Here is a 16,743-nt window from a genome sequence, read left to right as displayed (position 1 = left end):
CAAATGACGAATCTATCTTTCGGTTCATTCACATCAATAATGTCTTCCCACCAAAGAATTCTTGTGCAAAGTGAAATAAATTTAGACGAAGCTTTTCCTCTCTTTCTGCCTAAGAAAAAATTAAATTTTTGATACGATGGATTGACTACTATTGGTTGGATTAAGCAGATTTTTTAATATTATATGTCAAAAAACCTAAAGTCACAGTTCTGTTATCGTTACACATAACGTTATATGGCTTCCAGCAATAAAACACTGTACCGTAGCCTATGCAGTTTGCTCTATTTTGATGAGGATGATGAGGTAAAGGGTTGGATTATTAAGTTACTATAATGGATCTTTTGCAAGAAAAACTTTCAGCACTACTATTTTAGTAACGTTAATTCTACGCATTTAAATATCTTTAACGTACGCTATTTTGATGTCGGAAAATCCTTTAAGCTCTTGTCGTCTTTTTTTTGTGTTCATCGAAAACATCTATTTTATATCTCTAAAGGTAAGAATATGATTTTGAAAGTTAAACAATTTCATAATTGTTCAGACTTAGCATAAATTAAAGAATTACTAAAATAATTAAATTACGTGAAATAGAAGTGGCTGATAAAGATATTTATATTGAAAATCCGAGAAACATTTTCGTATGTTTATAATCCTTTTTTTTCTGCAAGAAAAGCTAATTCTCTATTATAGTATTTTAGTGTTCCGACCCCTTATTGGGCTGGGGCGTCCCTACAGGACCCCGATAGTCAGGTAAAGTATACACATACTTTACCTGACTTTCTAGAGATTGTTATGTCGAGCAGGGGCATGTATCATTCAAATAAAAGCTTACGCAGCGAAGGGAGGGGGATAACATATGAGAGAAACCAAGTTTTCAAAATACTAGAAACTCAAAATACTACGATTCAAATCCTAAAATCCTGATTTTGATGAAATCTGGACAATCCTGGAAGAGACGGGGAAGGAACACTTCATTCAATCAATGAAGCTGAATAAATTCTGGAATTTAGAAAGGAAAACAATTCTGATAATTGTACATCCATAGTATAGATTAAATTAAAGCATAAACCTTTGTATCCAAAAATGGCTATAAATGCGAGAGACTTTTTTTATGTTTATAACTCTAATCTTTCATAATCAACTGATTTTAGATATGTATATGGGGGTACCACTAAAATTAGTTGCACAACTGCTTATTAGTAAGGTTAGAATATTATAGCTTTAAAAAATTTAATTTTGGTATTTGTCCAGTTAAAATATAACAAGGAAATAGACAGTAGGCTACACTTGTAAAAGAAATGCTTTGATTAAAAAGTGTTATGCCATTTTTACTCGCTTAGAATTTTACGTAGGATCAAGAGATAAACACAACAATAGGTAAAAAGATGGGTTTATTGGGGTTAAAATTCTGACACACGCTATAGCAATAGTGTGATTGAACTGCTAGAATTTGTCACAAGAATAACTTGCTTTTTAACTCACAGATATGGAAAATAATTTTTATTTCACTCAATGAAATTTTTATTTACAATCTCCGTATTGCTACCATTGAAATTATCTTAATTCCTATTATTTCAATGACTTCAGATCTTTTTTTATCAAGTATTTTCTTTCCACAGTCTGGTGGGTCTCTTTCCGATGTTCTTCGATCAGTCGATGTTCCCGTCGTTAGCGACGATGACTGCCGCGGAGCTTATGGAGCAAACGACGTTACCGACAGCATGATCTGTGCTGGTGATCTTGAAAATGGTGGAGTTGACTCCTGCCAGGTATGCAGCACAAAAAGAGAGACAAATCTATTTCTGATTTGATCTATTAATAGATTTTTCTCTATAGAAAAATCTATTTGAGTATCATCTTCAGAATATTTGTCAATCAAAGATATGGTTGACTCATCCTCTACCTTTCCTTAAACCGCGCTATTCTTCTCTTAAAACCTTGTATACAGCATCTCAAAGTCTAAAAAGTATCATCATACTAAGTTATTTTTTATCTAAGAGAACGAAGCTAATGCCTCTATAATTTCTACATTAACTCTTATCAGCTGTCTTATATAATGTTTTAATTGAATTTTTGCTAAAATCACTAGCAAAAATTTAATTTTCTGAAACAAAAAAAATAATTCTTCAGTAATTTATGCCTAATTTTGCAACCTTTTCATCTCAAAACTCAATCATGACACTATCAACACCTGAGGCCTTATTGTTTTTAACCCTTTTAGTACTAACTCCAATTTCGCTTCGCAAAATAAAGCTTCCTTTACTTCTAAATTGTCAAAAAATATTCATTATTTTTTTCTGTCATATCTTACAACTTTATCTTAGTATAACGCGTCATTAAAACGTTCTGCCCACCCCTTTTTAACAGTTTACAAATACATAATTGAGGCCCCGTAAATATTTTTAGCTGATAAACGGTTTAGACTGACTACCTCCTCTCAATGTCTTAACACGCCAAAATAATATCTACTATCATGCCGTCTTGCTGCGTCTTTCAGATCATCTGCGATTTTATCCATTGACTCCATATTACACCTCCTAAATTCACACTTTAATGCCGTCTGTATTTCCTCTACTTTCCTTTTTTTCTATAAAATTCTGCTCATAAACTCCTTTTACAAACCCCTCCTCTTTATTACCTAGCTTACAGCGCTTTTGCTAATATTCATCGCTGAGATACTAACTTTTCTCTCTAATACACTTTCTGCTACTTCACAATTCCTAAGATTACTCTATCCATCTTCTACATTGTCAAAATCCAAATTTCACAAATTCTCATCCAAGAGTCTATCAACGTATTAACTTCCCGTAAGGTAGTTACCCTTCCTAAATTTCAATTTTAGATTAACTTTAGGCAACTAGATGGTGCTCTTTACTTTTCACACCAATAAAAGCACTCCTACATACCCCTGTGTCTTGTTTTGACTCTGCCAGTCTCCGATTTACAATAATGTAATCAATACTGTTGACCTTCTTGCCCATGATGTGACTACCGTCTCAACTCATATTCAATGACCAAGTACAGTATTTGTTATAACTAGTCTGTTTATACGTACAAAATTGCTGCAGTCTATAGCTGTTTTTTTTCTATACCAAATTTACAAAGGCTATGACACCATCTATCCCATTCCCTATCAACCTGGGCATTAAAATCCCCCAATAAAAATACCGTCTTTATGTTTGGGATCCTGTCCGTTTCCTCCTATAACTATGTGTCAAATTCATCTAATTCATTACAATCTTCGTCAGTCGATTCTACAAGGGCAAATACCACCATGACTGATACCTTGCACTTTTTGGATATAAAATTAGAAACTTAATTCTATTATTAATACCTCCCTTATTCATCGTGAAACCAACTTCCCGCCTTTCTCTCCCCATTTTTCCACATTCTATATCACCAAATTCTATGTTTCCTAGCCATTTAGATGGGTCTATGAACTGTAAACAAGCATGTCCAAGACTTCTGAAATTTTCAATTAAAATGTACAAATAATTGTTGTTTTTTAACACTTGGACGTAACAAATCTTAATTTCCATATTATTTGAATCATTGAAATAGTTAAGACCTGAAAAAAATCAATGGGGTCCTACCAGTACAGAAAGTAGTCAGGGACTAATATTTCTTCTGAAATCTGCAAAAAGTGGTCAATCCAGCTTAGAGACTGACAGCAATAAATCCCTGGGATCTTCAGCTGAATGGAGGCCTTTTGCAATCATGGGCACATCTTAGTCACTTCGTGTTTTTCCAAACTAATGATGCTCGTTTGTTAACTAGAGTTGACGTCCTCCATGCGACAGCTCAAGCATATTGCCGTAATGCTACAATGGAGAGGCAGCCCATTATAGACAAAATAGTTAAGAAGACATATATTAAGCCCAAAAAAGTCCATTGACAAAAAAAAAAACAAAAAAAAACAGAAGAATTATCCATTAAGCGAAATTCATTGCGTTGCTGTGTCGTTTACTAGGTTATAATTTCCCCGAGGAACACCGCTCCTACTGTGTGCATAGAGGCTAAACGACCATAGCAATAAGCCAATAAAGTACTTTAATAAAATCACATGAAAATAACTGTCGAGTCTATAAACATGACTCATGTTGGATGCAGGCACATTATCACATCTAGCTCTACCACAATCAACAATAGGCAACGCTACCTTTTTCTGAATTTGACTTCAGGCGTTTTCAGAAATACGCGGTGGTGCCTATTATTGCCTGGGTACTATTTGGGCCTTGATACAAGGCCGTATCCGGTGGGAGGTTTAGGGGTTCCCCTTCCCCAAAATAAAATTCCATGTGTTGTTGCTGTTTGCACAGTGCTGTTTGCAGTCACGGTTCTGGTTAGGCATATTCTTGAAAGGTCCACCCTAATGCTAAAAGCAGGGTTTCAAACAGTTCGTGGTAACGAACTGTAAGTAAGGAGCGACCCGGCTCAATGGTAACTGAAACTCTAAAAAACGGAATTTTGATATCAATAGATACATCAAAAGAATCAAATTTTAATTCTGATTTCAAAAATATAAGTTTTCATTAAGTTTAGTTTTACTTATCAAAAGTTAAGCGCCTGAGAAAATTTGGCTGATTTTCGAAAAAAGGGGCAAAGACCCCCTAAAAGTTATAGAACCTTAATGAAAATCACACCATCATATTCAACGTATCAGAGAACCCTACTATAGAGGTTTCAAGCTCCTATCTACAAAAATGTGGAATTTTCTATTTTTTACCAGAATAAAGATCACGGTTGCGTTTTTTTTTTTTTTTTTTTTTTTCAGGAGTGATCGTATCGACCCAGTTGTCCTAGAATATCGTGGGAGGGCTCATTGGAACGGAAATAAAAAGTTCTAGTGCCCTTTTTATGTGACCCAAAAAAATGAAGTGCAACTAGGCCCCCTCCCACGCTCATTTTTTCCCAGAGTCACCCGATCAAAATTTTGAGATGGCTATTTTGTTCAGCATGGTTGAAAATATTATAACTGTCTTTTAGGATGACTTAATCCCTTGAAGCCCCCAGGGGGAGGGCTGAAAGTTATGAACTTTACCCAATGTTAACATATAGTATTGGTTATTGGGGGAATTTTTTCAGGGGGAATTTTTTCTGGTAGTGGGGGGTGGGGGGGGCCCGGGGGTTATATGGGAGGATCTTTTCATGAAGGAAGTTTTCATGGGGGAAGGGACATTGCTATGAAGGGGGTGTCGGATTTCCCAGCATTATTCAAAAAAAGATCAGAAATTAATTATTAAAAAAAAAAGTTTTCCTACTGAAAATAAGGAGTGACATCAAAATAAAAAACGAACAGAAAATATTACGAGCTTGATTAGGCTAACCCCCTAGTGAATAACTTTCTCTCTAAGCCAAAGATTTTTTTGTGCTTTCATAAGAGATATTTATTCTAAGTAACAGCCTTTATAATTAAGGGTCATTTTTCTAAAATTGGAAAAAAATTCGAACTTAAGCTTAAAGAGCGAGGTATTGACTAGGGGCGAGCCCCCTAATATACGTATTAAAAATATCTGAACATAGAAGTTCGCTACGTAAGTTAATTCGTAAGTTACGTATATTTATTACTAATAAAAACGTTCGTAAATAAAATTAAACAAGTTTCGAGAAAGCCATTTAACCAAATAAAAGTAAAACTAATCTGCAAATTTTGTTTTAATTTTATTCGGCCTTTGTATTTAAGGGGTCATTTTTAAAGAATTGGAACAAAATTCAAACTTTAGCTTAAAGAGCGAGGTATTGACTAGGGGGTGAACCCCCTAATATACGTATTAAAAATATATGAATATTTGTTCATTTGTTTCCTCTTTAAAACATTAGGAAATTGTTGCTTTTTGTGTTTTGCATAATTGTAATTCCTTGTTTTTGCAAATATTCTTCAGTTTTCTTGCCTTCTATGTCAAAAGGCACTTACCGCCATAATTTGGCAAAGTCCGTGTCCACATTAAAACTAATAATTTTATAAGTAGAAAGGCCTCAGGAGGTCCGAACAGCACACCGTATATGGGCATAGAGTCCCTAGGGAGATGGTTTTCTCACTGAGAATAAAAAAACAGGATTTTTTCACTTGAAAAAACAGGAATTTTCTCACTTTTATGGATGTTTCTTGGACGGTTATGAGTGTTGGTCATTTTATTTGATGTTTTTCACAGATGACAACATCAATTTATTTCTGTTTCATGGTTTTTGTCAGTGAGAATGGAAAAACAGTATTTTTCTCACTTTGATGGATGTTTCTTGGATGTTCTTACTTTGATGGATGTTTCTTGGATGTTCTCACTTTGATAGATGTTTTATTGGATGTTCTCACTTTGATGGATGTTTCTTGGATGTTCTCACTTTGATGGATGTTTTCTTGGATGTTCTCACTTTGATGGATGTTTCTTGGATGTTCTCACTTTAATGGATGTTTCTTGGTTGTCTCACTTTGATGGATGTTTCTTGGATGTTCTCACTTTTGATGGATGTTTCTTGGATGTTCTTACTTTGATGGATGTTTTCTTGGATGTTCTTACTTTGATGGATGTTTCTTGGATGTTCTCACTTTGATAGATGTTTTCTTGGATGTTCTCACTTTGATGGATGTTTTTTGGATGGTTATGAGTAACACATGACACATGACTCATGAACCTACTGCTTGTTTAGACAGCATAGAGGCAGAGATAGATGAGAAGAATCTAGAGGAAATGAGAGGAAAAATTATATGTGACATGGAGAGAAATTTATACCGATTGCAAGCAAGCTCACATAAAACAAGGTTTGATATGACAGAAAAGGATGATCAAAAGAAGAGACTGGGAAAAGAGGACTGTCTCTATGGTGTAAAAGACAGCTGTGAAAACCCAATGAAAAATGTGTATAAAGCAAGATATAACTCTGAATATTATGAAGAATACGTTCTAAGAGAAGAGAAAAAGTGGCCATTTAAGAGACAACATAAGAGGTCAATCTACGGAAAGGATTTTAAACAACGAAAACTGTGGCGGAAGAGTTCTCATATATGATTTAACGATAAATCTAATTATTGATATGTATAATGAGTTTTATATGGTAATCATACAATAAATTTGTTTGTACTACTTTAATTTTCTCATACTAGATATATATATAGAGCAAGAATATCATCAGAGACTTCTGTGCATGAATAGATCAGATTGAATAGATCAGCCTTTAGAGTGTTCTCAAACCTCGATCCTTAAGCCTAAGAAAATAATAAATATATGAAACTTTATTTCTGAAATCTATGAAACAATGTCATTAATTTCCTCGATGATATTAGTGTTCTTCTTATTCTCAATACCATTTAATATGTCACTGATATGTTCATCCCAATCTAAGGGCTAGTCGATGTCCCTTTGGTACTACTACTGCAGTTCTGAATGACCAATGGAGAGATTTCATTGAAGGACCGGAGACTTCACTAAAGTTATTCATTTCAATATACACTGAAGTATCACTATTTTCACATAATGGATTATACAACCATCACTACACCTTTATAAAGTGGATATCATGGGGAGTGTTATCACCATTCATCATTATCGGACTCATCGTTACTCATCCACATTCAATTATCCCATGACATGGGATGTCTTTTATTTTAAATTAGGGGATATCTAATAGACTTGTCCACATTTGGTATCATTTCATGTACCCTTTGCATACAAAACCTCACCTCATCAATGAGACGATGAATCGCATTGGGATATTTTTCACATCCCAAGTCGTCTAAGTTAAAAAGGGGGATATTAATGTCGCATTCTAGGATCATTAGCTTATTGGTAGGAACATTCCCTTTAACGTATAACGCTTTTACTCCAAAAAAGCTACAAATTTCACGGACTTCCTCTTGTACATGCTTTAATTCTGTACCATTTGTATTAAATGGTTTTATTTTTCTATCATACGAACGTTTTCCGTTCAAAAATTTCAAGGTATGAACCCAACGTTCCTTGTCATATTCAAACATGTTATAGTTAACATCCCAATGGTAATTGTATATTTCTGTATGATCTTCACCCAGTAATAAAAACACACACTCGAAAATTACTCCACAAGATGAATGTTTTAGACGAATATATTAAGAATCGTTTACACCGTACATGAGGAAATGAATTATTTTATAATTATCTGTCTCTATTCTAAGAATAGAATCGGAGAAAAAACTCTTTTTAACATTGGTTGACAGTCAGGACAAAGAGAGTCAGGGGAAAAAGCTCCATTGATAAATCTGTCAGAAAAGCAAGAGGATCCATTTGGACACTGAGTGAGGTCACATCCGTCTGAGAATATTACAGCTTTTAGAAGAAAAAAAAATCTTTATCAAATTTTTTATATACAACTTAAAGCACCAAGCTGGACTTTTTTTTCAACATAAGTAAAGAGCTGCTACACTAAATCAAAGATGAGCAGAAATAATGACGAATAATTGCTCAAACGTAAATTTTCTGTAAACTTATGTCCAATGATATATTAGTTAGAGTGACAAAAACTTTTTTCCACAAGAGGATATTTTTCAACTAAAAGTAAAGAGCTGCTACACTAAATCAAAGATGAGCAGAAATAATGTCGAATAATTGTTCAAACGTAAATTTTCTGTAAAATTATGTCCAATGAGATATTAGTTAGAGTGACAAAAACTTTTTTCCCTAAGAGGATATTTTTCAACTAAAAGTAAAGAGCTGCTACACTAAATCAAAGATGAGCAGAAATAATGTCGAATAATTGTTCAAACGCAAATTTTTTGTAGACATATGTCTAATGATATATTAGTTAGAGTGACAAAAACTTTTTTCAACAAGAGGATATTTTTCAACTAAAAGAAAAGAGCTGCTGCACTAAATAAAAGATGAACAGAAATAATGTCGAATAATTGTTCAACGTAAATTTTCTGTAAACATATGGCTAATGATATATTTAATAGAGTGACAAAAACTTTTTTCCACAAGAGGATATTTTTCAGAGAAAAGTAAAGAGCTGCTACACTAAATCAAAGATGAACAGAAATAATGTCGAATAATTGTTCAAACGTAAATTTTCTGTAGACTTCTGTAGACTAGCTTGGTTTTCCTAAGAAGCAAATTACTTAGTATGATGATACTTTTCAGAGCTAGAAATGGCATAGATAAAGTTCTAAGGATCACTCTTTACTCTAAAGTTTATTATTGTTTTAAAAAACAGAGTTGTGAAATAGAGTCAAATCTTAGCGTAAAGAAGGAGGTGTTGAGGGGAGGACAGCTCTTTTCATATATGGAATAATTTCTGTTCGTTTTAAGTTTTTACGTCGCTCCTTACTTTCAGTTAAAAAAACTTATTTTTTTAAACTTAATTTCAGAACGTTTTTGAATTAATGCAGATTTTTATTTTGGCTCAACGTATATGAATGATTAAAACGCAATTTGTAATATTAATTTTACTTATTTTTGGTTAAACGGCTTTCTCGAAAGTTGTTTAATTTTAATTACGAACGTTTTTATTAGTAATAAATATACGTAACTTAGGAATTAACTTACTTAACGAACTTCTATGTTCATATATTTTTATTACGTATATTATGGGGTTCGCCCCCTAGTCAATACCTCGCTCTTTTTGTCCTAGTTGATTACGTCATTCTTATGTCTTGTGTCATGTGTCATGTGTCATTCGTCATGTGTCATGTTCCGTGTCATGTGTCATGTCTCATGTGTTGTGTCGTGTTACACTTTCTTGATTTTTCAAAGTTCATTTTGAATTTCTTTCGTTGAAATGCAAGAGTTGGAATATTTCAGTAGTGTTTTGTTGTGGTTTACCTTGTCACACTTACATTCTCTTGATTTTTCAAAGTTCATTTCGAATTTCTTTCATTGAAATGCAAGAGTTGGAATATTTCAGTAGTGTTCTGTCGTGGTTTACCATGTCATAGTTACATTCTATTAATTTTTCAAAGTTCATTTGAATTTCTTTCTTGGAAATGTGAGAGTTGGATTATTTCAGTAGTGTTTTGTCATGGTTTACCTTGTCACAGTTACATTCTATTAATTTTTCAAAGTTCATTTTGGATTTCTTTCGTTGAAATGCAAGAGTTGGATTATTTCAGTAGTGTTTTGTTATGGTTTACCTTGTCACAGATACATTCTCTTGATTTTTCAAAGTTCATTTTGTATTTCTTTCGTTGAAATGCAAGAGTTGGAATATTTCAGTAGTGTTCTGTCATTGTTTACCATGTCACAGTTACATTCTCTTGATTTTTCAAAGTTCATTTTAAATTTCTTACGTTGGAAAGCAAGAGTTGGAATATTTCAGTAATGTTTTGTTGCGGTTTACCTTGTCACAGTTACATTCTCTTAATTTTTTAAAGTTCATTTTTAATTTCTATCGTTGAAATGCAAGAGTTTGAATATTTCAGTAGTGTTTTGTCGTGGCTTACCTTGTCACAGTTACATTCTCTTGATTTTTCAAAGTTCATTTTGGTTTTATTTCGTTGAAATGCAAGAGTTGGAATATTTCAGTAGTGTTCTGTCATGGTATACCTTGTCACAGTTAAATTCTCTTAATTTTTCAAAGTTCATTTTGAATTTCTTTCGTTGAAATGCATGAGTTGGAATATTTAAGTCGTGTTTTGCTATGCCTTACCTTGTATATCTTAGATTATATTGGTTTTTCCAAGTTAATTTTTAATTTCTTTCTTTGAAATGCAATAGCCGGAATATTATACTAGTGTTTTGTCAAGGTTTTACTTGTGACAGGTAAGGTATCATAGTATCTCAAAGTTCATTATGAATTTCTTTCGTTGAATTGCAAGAGTTGGAATATTTCAGTAGTGTTTTCTCACGGTTTACCTTGTCACAGTTACATTCTCTTGATTAACCCTCGCACGGAAAACATTTTCCCCAAAAGACAATCCCCATTCAGACACCGCCTGCCACGTACTGTCTCTGAACCCATCCCTATCTTGTCCCCCATCCGTTGTTCTTTTTTTACTACTGATACCGATGCTGTTTTCCATTTGGATCGTCTGTTCCATTCTCTTTTTATATACTCTCTTTTGAACCTTTTTAACATTATGGTTATCTCAAATTTCTTGTTTTGGTTTGTTTTATTTTTTGACTTTTTAACTTTATTAATTTGGAAACTGTTTGTTTTTTAGACTAATGAATGGCTTTGCCTTTCTGATATTATTATTTTTGGCATTGTTTAGCCAGTTTTTTAGTTGTCGTGCTATTTCTATGTCTTTTTTTATTATATGACCCCGAAATGCGAATTCGGCCCTTCGGAGCTTGTGATAGTAATTTTTAGAAATAAATATCTTATTTTATCTTATCACAGCACCAAGCCATATGAGGCCAACACAGCTACGCAAGCTCCTCCTCCATCCCAATATATTTAAAGTCTCCCTCGGTACTTATCGGTTAGCTGGAACACATGCGACAAGAATCGCATATGTAATCTTAAAGATAGTAATGAAAACAGGCTTCCTCTACCTAGTGAGGTATTGGTCACTCCGTGAAAAATATTTAAACTTTAGTTTTTTGGGGTTGAAGGGGCAAAAAAGGGTACCTAGGTTAGGTTATGTATCTAATATATGCTATGCTTTACCCCCACCCCCTAATGTGCAAATATATAGCCCAAATTTGTTTCTGAACTATTATATTTTCATCCTATTTTGTTTTATTTCATTAGCATTAACCAAAATTCACTTCTCGCGTGTGTTCCAGCTAACCGATAAGTACCCATCCCTCTTTACAGCTTCCCAAGAAGTTTTCATTTCCCTTGGATATTTTCTTGCGACATTTTCACATCCCATTCGGGGCCGACTTGCTTTTTGTTGGCCGACAAGGATTATTTTTTGCTATCTGTCATCCTTCATCCACAGAACGTGTCTTTTAGCATAGCCGCTTTCGAGTTATCATATCCTGAGTTTTGCCATGATGCAGCCAACAGAAAATTGAAAGGTCCAGATATGTAATGTCTATTTCATTGTAATGTAGTAGACTAGTAGAAGTAACGCAAAGCGGGAGGCAAAAAAGACACAGTGGGACACAAAAAAGAGGAAAGGGGGGAGAACAGTGTCAAAGCTATGATACTTGAAATGACAGTGATAAGCGAAGCTAGATGCGGTGCGCATACATCGACACCCCAAACCGATTTGTTTGTTTGTCTGTTAGATATGCATTATTAAATCATTGGGCATTGTTAATATCTTCAGCACTGACCCAAGAATCAAAATCTGAGTTGTATCCTAGCCAGCGAACAAGCAACTGCCTCTTGCCCCTACGAGTACGACTCTTTAATATCTTTTCAATTTGATAAATTTCACTAGTGTTTCTAACTTTTTGCAGTTCATATTCATAAAAGCTACCGAAAATCTCATCATCTTTGGCGTCTCACAGTCGATATTTCGTGGACTTAGTGTCCAGGATTTTGGACACTCTAAAAAGTTCGGTGCTCCATAAATAATTCCCCTTTTCAAAAATATTGGTGGTTCTATTAATTCGAACAGTATCACCAACATTGAATTTCTTCTTTACATTTTTTTTTTCTTTTTCACCATTGGAATATTGCTTTAGAAAAGCATCAAATGTATTTTCATTGCAGTGAACATCCCGAGGGCTTGAGTTGGACAGAGATCGATGAGGTCGATTTCAGATTCAGATTCAATCGGGTTTAATTAAAACAAATAGAAATAAATAAAAATAAATAAACTTCTCTATGCAAAAAAATGCACGTTGAGTCCCTTAAAAAAATAACGATTCCTCCTAATCACGCTTTACGACTCTCGCCTTACTCCTCAACACAACCACATCCCTCAACCATACAAATCACTATCTAAGAGATTCCCCCCCTTCCTCACCAAAAGCACAGCTACCCTAACCATACAAAAAAAAATAAATAAATAAAAAAAAAAATAAATAAATAAATAAATAAAAAAAAGCAAACAAACCGAGATAATAATGATAATAATAAAAAAAAAATCTCAATTATTAATAAACTCTATTTACAGAATATTCAATAAGATATTTTTTCAAATTATTTTTAAAAGACCCAAGAGAGCTCCTACATCTCAGCTCTTGTGGAAGCATGTTCCACACTTTCGCGCACGCCACATCCGGTGCAAAATCCGACCGTGCTGTAGATGTTCGTCTCATCAAAAGGTTTGAGGCAGATCTCGTGTTCCTAGGATGCTGTTCCGATACCAACTGGAATAGACTGTGGAATGCTGATGGAAGTAATCCGGAGAAAAATTTAAAAACGATACCTTAGCACGATAAATAATAAAGAGATTCACGGGAATGAAAATCGTCCATATTTCCGATAATTTTCAGGGCATGTTGGTGGATTGAATCAAGCCTTTTCAGGTGGGATGTAAACGTTGACTGCCAAATTGACGCACAATACTGTAGATGAGGCTTGATAAGTCCATTATAAAGTAGACGAAGGGTTTTTTGAGGGAATGTGTGTTTCAGTTTCCTGATAATGCCAAGATTACGGGAGAGCTTCAGCTCTACAGCGTGGATGTGATGTACGAAGGATAAATTTTCGTCAAGGAGTACACCTAGGTACCTGGCACAGCCAGTTTTAGGTCGTCTGATCATTCCTCGAGAAGTCGTTATTCCAGATACCTCTGGGCGAAGAGGTCCAATCCTTGAGAAGAAGAGAGCGCAAGATTTGTCAACATTTATTACAAATCGATTGGCATCCATCCAAATGTAAGTTTCTTCTAAGATGACCTCAAGTTTACTCTTGAGCGCTGACATGTCGGCGTCACAGGAGACCATTGTAGTGTCATCCGCGAACGCCACAAGTTCATCCGATTCATGATCGTTGCTCAAAATTTCTAGGTCGCAACACTACGTGCAGCAACATGAAGTCCTAGAGTTAGTATTCAGAATGTGACTTAGATTATTCACATGAGCCAGGATTGACAGTGGGTCTAAGATTGAGCCTCGTAGCACACCAAAGTTGACAACGGTGTTATTCAGTGCATGTTTTCCTATAGAAACATGTTAGCTACCAAGGTAATACCAGAACCATCGTAGAGCTTCTTCTCTAACCCCAATGTGCTCTATTTTCCCAAATAGAATCCCATGATCCATACTGTCGAAGGCTTTTTTTATGTCAAGCAAAATAGCAACTGGCACAAGTCCCAGGTCAAGTGCTTTATTAATGAATAGGCTTAGTGATGCCAGAGCATCTTCCGTCGAGTTTCCGGGTCTGACTCTAAATTGGCGTTGGTTAAGGAATCCCTTAGCTTCCAGAAAAGAGTAAAGTTGGTTCTTCATAGGTTTTTCAAACACTTTGGAAAACACCGAAAGAATAGAGATGGGTCGAAAGTTAGACAGGTCGTCCTGAGGGCCACCTTTGTGGAGGGGAATTATTCTTGCCTTCTTGAGAAGTGATGGAAACACGCCCGTCTTCAAGGAGAGGTTTACCAAATGTGTTGAAGGTTGTACTATGGAGGGCAATACTTCCTTCAACAATTTAGTATGGACGCGGTCGAATCTAGAGGCAGAGGCTCCCCTCAAGCATTTGACAATCATCAAAACATCCGTCGAAGTTACAGGAATGAGTGCCATCGACTTGACACACGCTGGGCCCAAAAAGTCCCTGTAGGACTTTCTGGGGGGTAGCACTGTGTTAGCCGTTTTTTCTCCAATTTTGGCGAAGAAGGTACAAAGAGTTTTTGCAACTTGTGCTGGTTCAGTCAAGGTTTCTCCATCAACCGTAATTTTGGATGGTAGTTCATGCTGTTGGTTATTCGGTCGTAACCCTGAATTGGCTGTCTTCCATACTTTCCTTCCATCCTTCCCACTTTCGGCTAGCCTTTGATTAAAGTAATCCCTTTTAGCTTTTCTGAGAACTGACCGTAGGCATTTTTTATAAATTTCATACCTCCGCAGGCTAGCTACATTTGGTAGATTACGGTATTCCACCCAAAGATTATTCTTTTTATTGATGCACCTGAGTAAACTTTCTGTAACCCATGGGCAAATTTGTTCGTTTTTTCTTCTACTTTTCTTTATTTTTTCTTTAAAATAAGATGCCTCATATAGTGTTGTAAATGTACTGTTGAAATTTTCGTATCCTTCTTTCTGATCTTCTTTATCCATAACACTATCCCAGGTCGTTTTTTACAAATACTCGTTTAGTAAACCTAAGTTTTATTCACACAGATCTAAAACCAGAATATCGTCTCTAGTTTTTGAAAATGATCTTGTTGCCTTTGATGTTTTGAAAACGGTACATAAGGGGAAGTGGTCTGACATGTCACTGAGGATTACTGAAACCGAGAGTAGAGGAAGAGTAGAAAAAATATTGTCTATTAGTGAATGAGTACTCTCAGTTACTCTCGTTGGGATAGTTGTTGACGGGTAAAGATTAAATCCAGACATAAGAGTGAGAAGATCATTAGCGCTATTAGTTAGGGGATAGGCTAGGTTGATGTTGAAATCACTCATGATGACCACATCATGATTCTGTTTTTCAATCATTTGGAGTGTTTCCAATAAATATTCTGTAAACGAAGAAACAGAACCTGACGGTGATCGGTAAATTTCTCCAACGATTACCTTCCGTTGTGAAGGAAGGGACATATCAAGAAAAAGTGACTCAAAAATACCTTCTATATTTCGAGTCAGTTTGCAATTAACACAGACTGGGTATTCGCTCTTTTTTTAGATTGCCAATCCTCCTCGTGCTGACTCTTGTCTGTGTACAAAATTCGATGTATACCCGGGGATATCTACCAGTATGTCAGTCTGCCTCGACAGGAATGTTCCACACAGTCCAAGAACGTCAGGTCGTATTTGTTGGCACATGGTCATTACATCTGTCAGTGACGAACATAATCCTTGGCAGTTGAGCTGAACTATACTGAGGTGAGATTCAGAGCATCCCTTGGGCATACTCATTAACTGAATATATTTACTTCAAGGAAATTCATTTTCACTAAAAAAAGAACAATCATTTTCATTACTAATTACTCTATCAAAAGTTTCTTCCAAATTTAAGAACGACTTTTCTAATTGTTCTAATTTTTTTTGAGCTGCTGGCAAGGTAGTGGGCCTCGGGGACGAAGACAAGGAACTCAAAACTTACCCAAAACTCTCTGGGGAATGTGGTTGCATCTTGGATCAAAGCGGAGAGCCGTGAGAAATGCACACACCCTAATGAACTTCATTGAAACTGCAACAAAAAACTGATGTAAACAAACATGGATTAACACAAGAAACACAGAAAATTGGAAAATGAAACATTTTTGGACAACAAATCACTCATTTCGGCAAGCGGCTAAAAAAAACTACTTCATCAATGACATTCTTTCCCATTTCCGCTGTTGTAGCCCCAATAACAAATAGTAAAAAAAAAAAAAAAAAATAAAAAAAAAAAAATCTTAACTAATTTTATCATATTTTTCCTTCATCTCTTCGACTACAGCAGGTGGAGCTATCAGACATCAACAAACAAATCACACTAAAATTATTTCAAGCATCAAAGTCGGTATCGTCCGGTTCGGCGGGTACTGCCAACTTTAGCGGATCAAAGCAGTCATCTTGAGATTTAGTCCATTGTAAATTTCGCGACTTTTTTTTACCTCTAACCATAGTCTTAGTCCTCGCTGGTCAACACGAGTTTATTCAACGTTTTCTGCTAACAATTTAGAAATTTTCAACTTGTACCCAAGCTATAATAAGTTTATTCTTTGTGTACTAAGCTCAACTGGCTAATCTGTTGACACACTGAAACCTGTTTTTTTTAGCTTTCCAC

The 16,743-nt window shown here is 35.1% G+C and overlaps 1 protein-coding gene across 1 annotated transcript in view; it reads left to right on the top strand.

Annotated features, from left to right (window-relative positions):
* LOC148951821 (trypsin-1-like) overlaps positions 1–16,743 on the top strand; it is a 52,396-nt gene that overhangs the window by 19,945 nt on the left and 15,708 nt on the right. Inside the window, exon 4 of the mRNA XM_089089346.1 lies at positions 1,620–1,769. Coding sequence (XP_088945472.1) covers positions 1,620–1,769 — 150 coding nt within the window. The remainder of the gene's footprint in view (positions 1–1,619; positions 1,770–16,743) is intronic.

Source organism: Artemia sp. Qi Xiang Cuo, chromosome 5, assembly GCF_049724085.1.
Source record: "Artemia sp. Qi Xiang Cuo chromosome 5, ASM4972408v1, whole genome shotgun sequence".
Classification (NCBI taxonomy): domain Eukaryota; kingdom Metazoa; phylum Arthropoda; class Branchiopoda; order Anostraca; family Artemiidae; genus Artemia; species Artemia sp. Qi Xiang Cuo.
The sequence above is the reverse complement of the archived record's forward strand: the minus strand, read 5'-3'. Positions and strand labels throughout refer to the sequence as shown.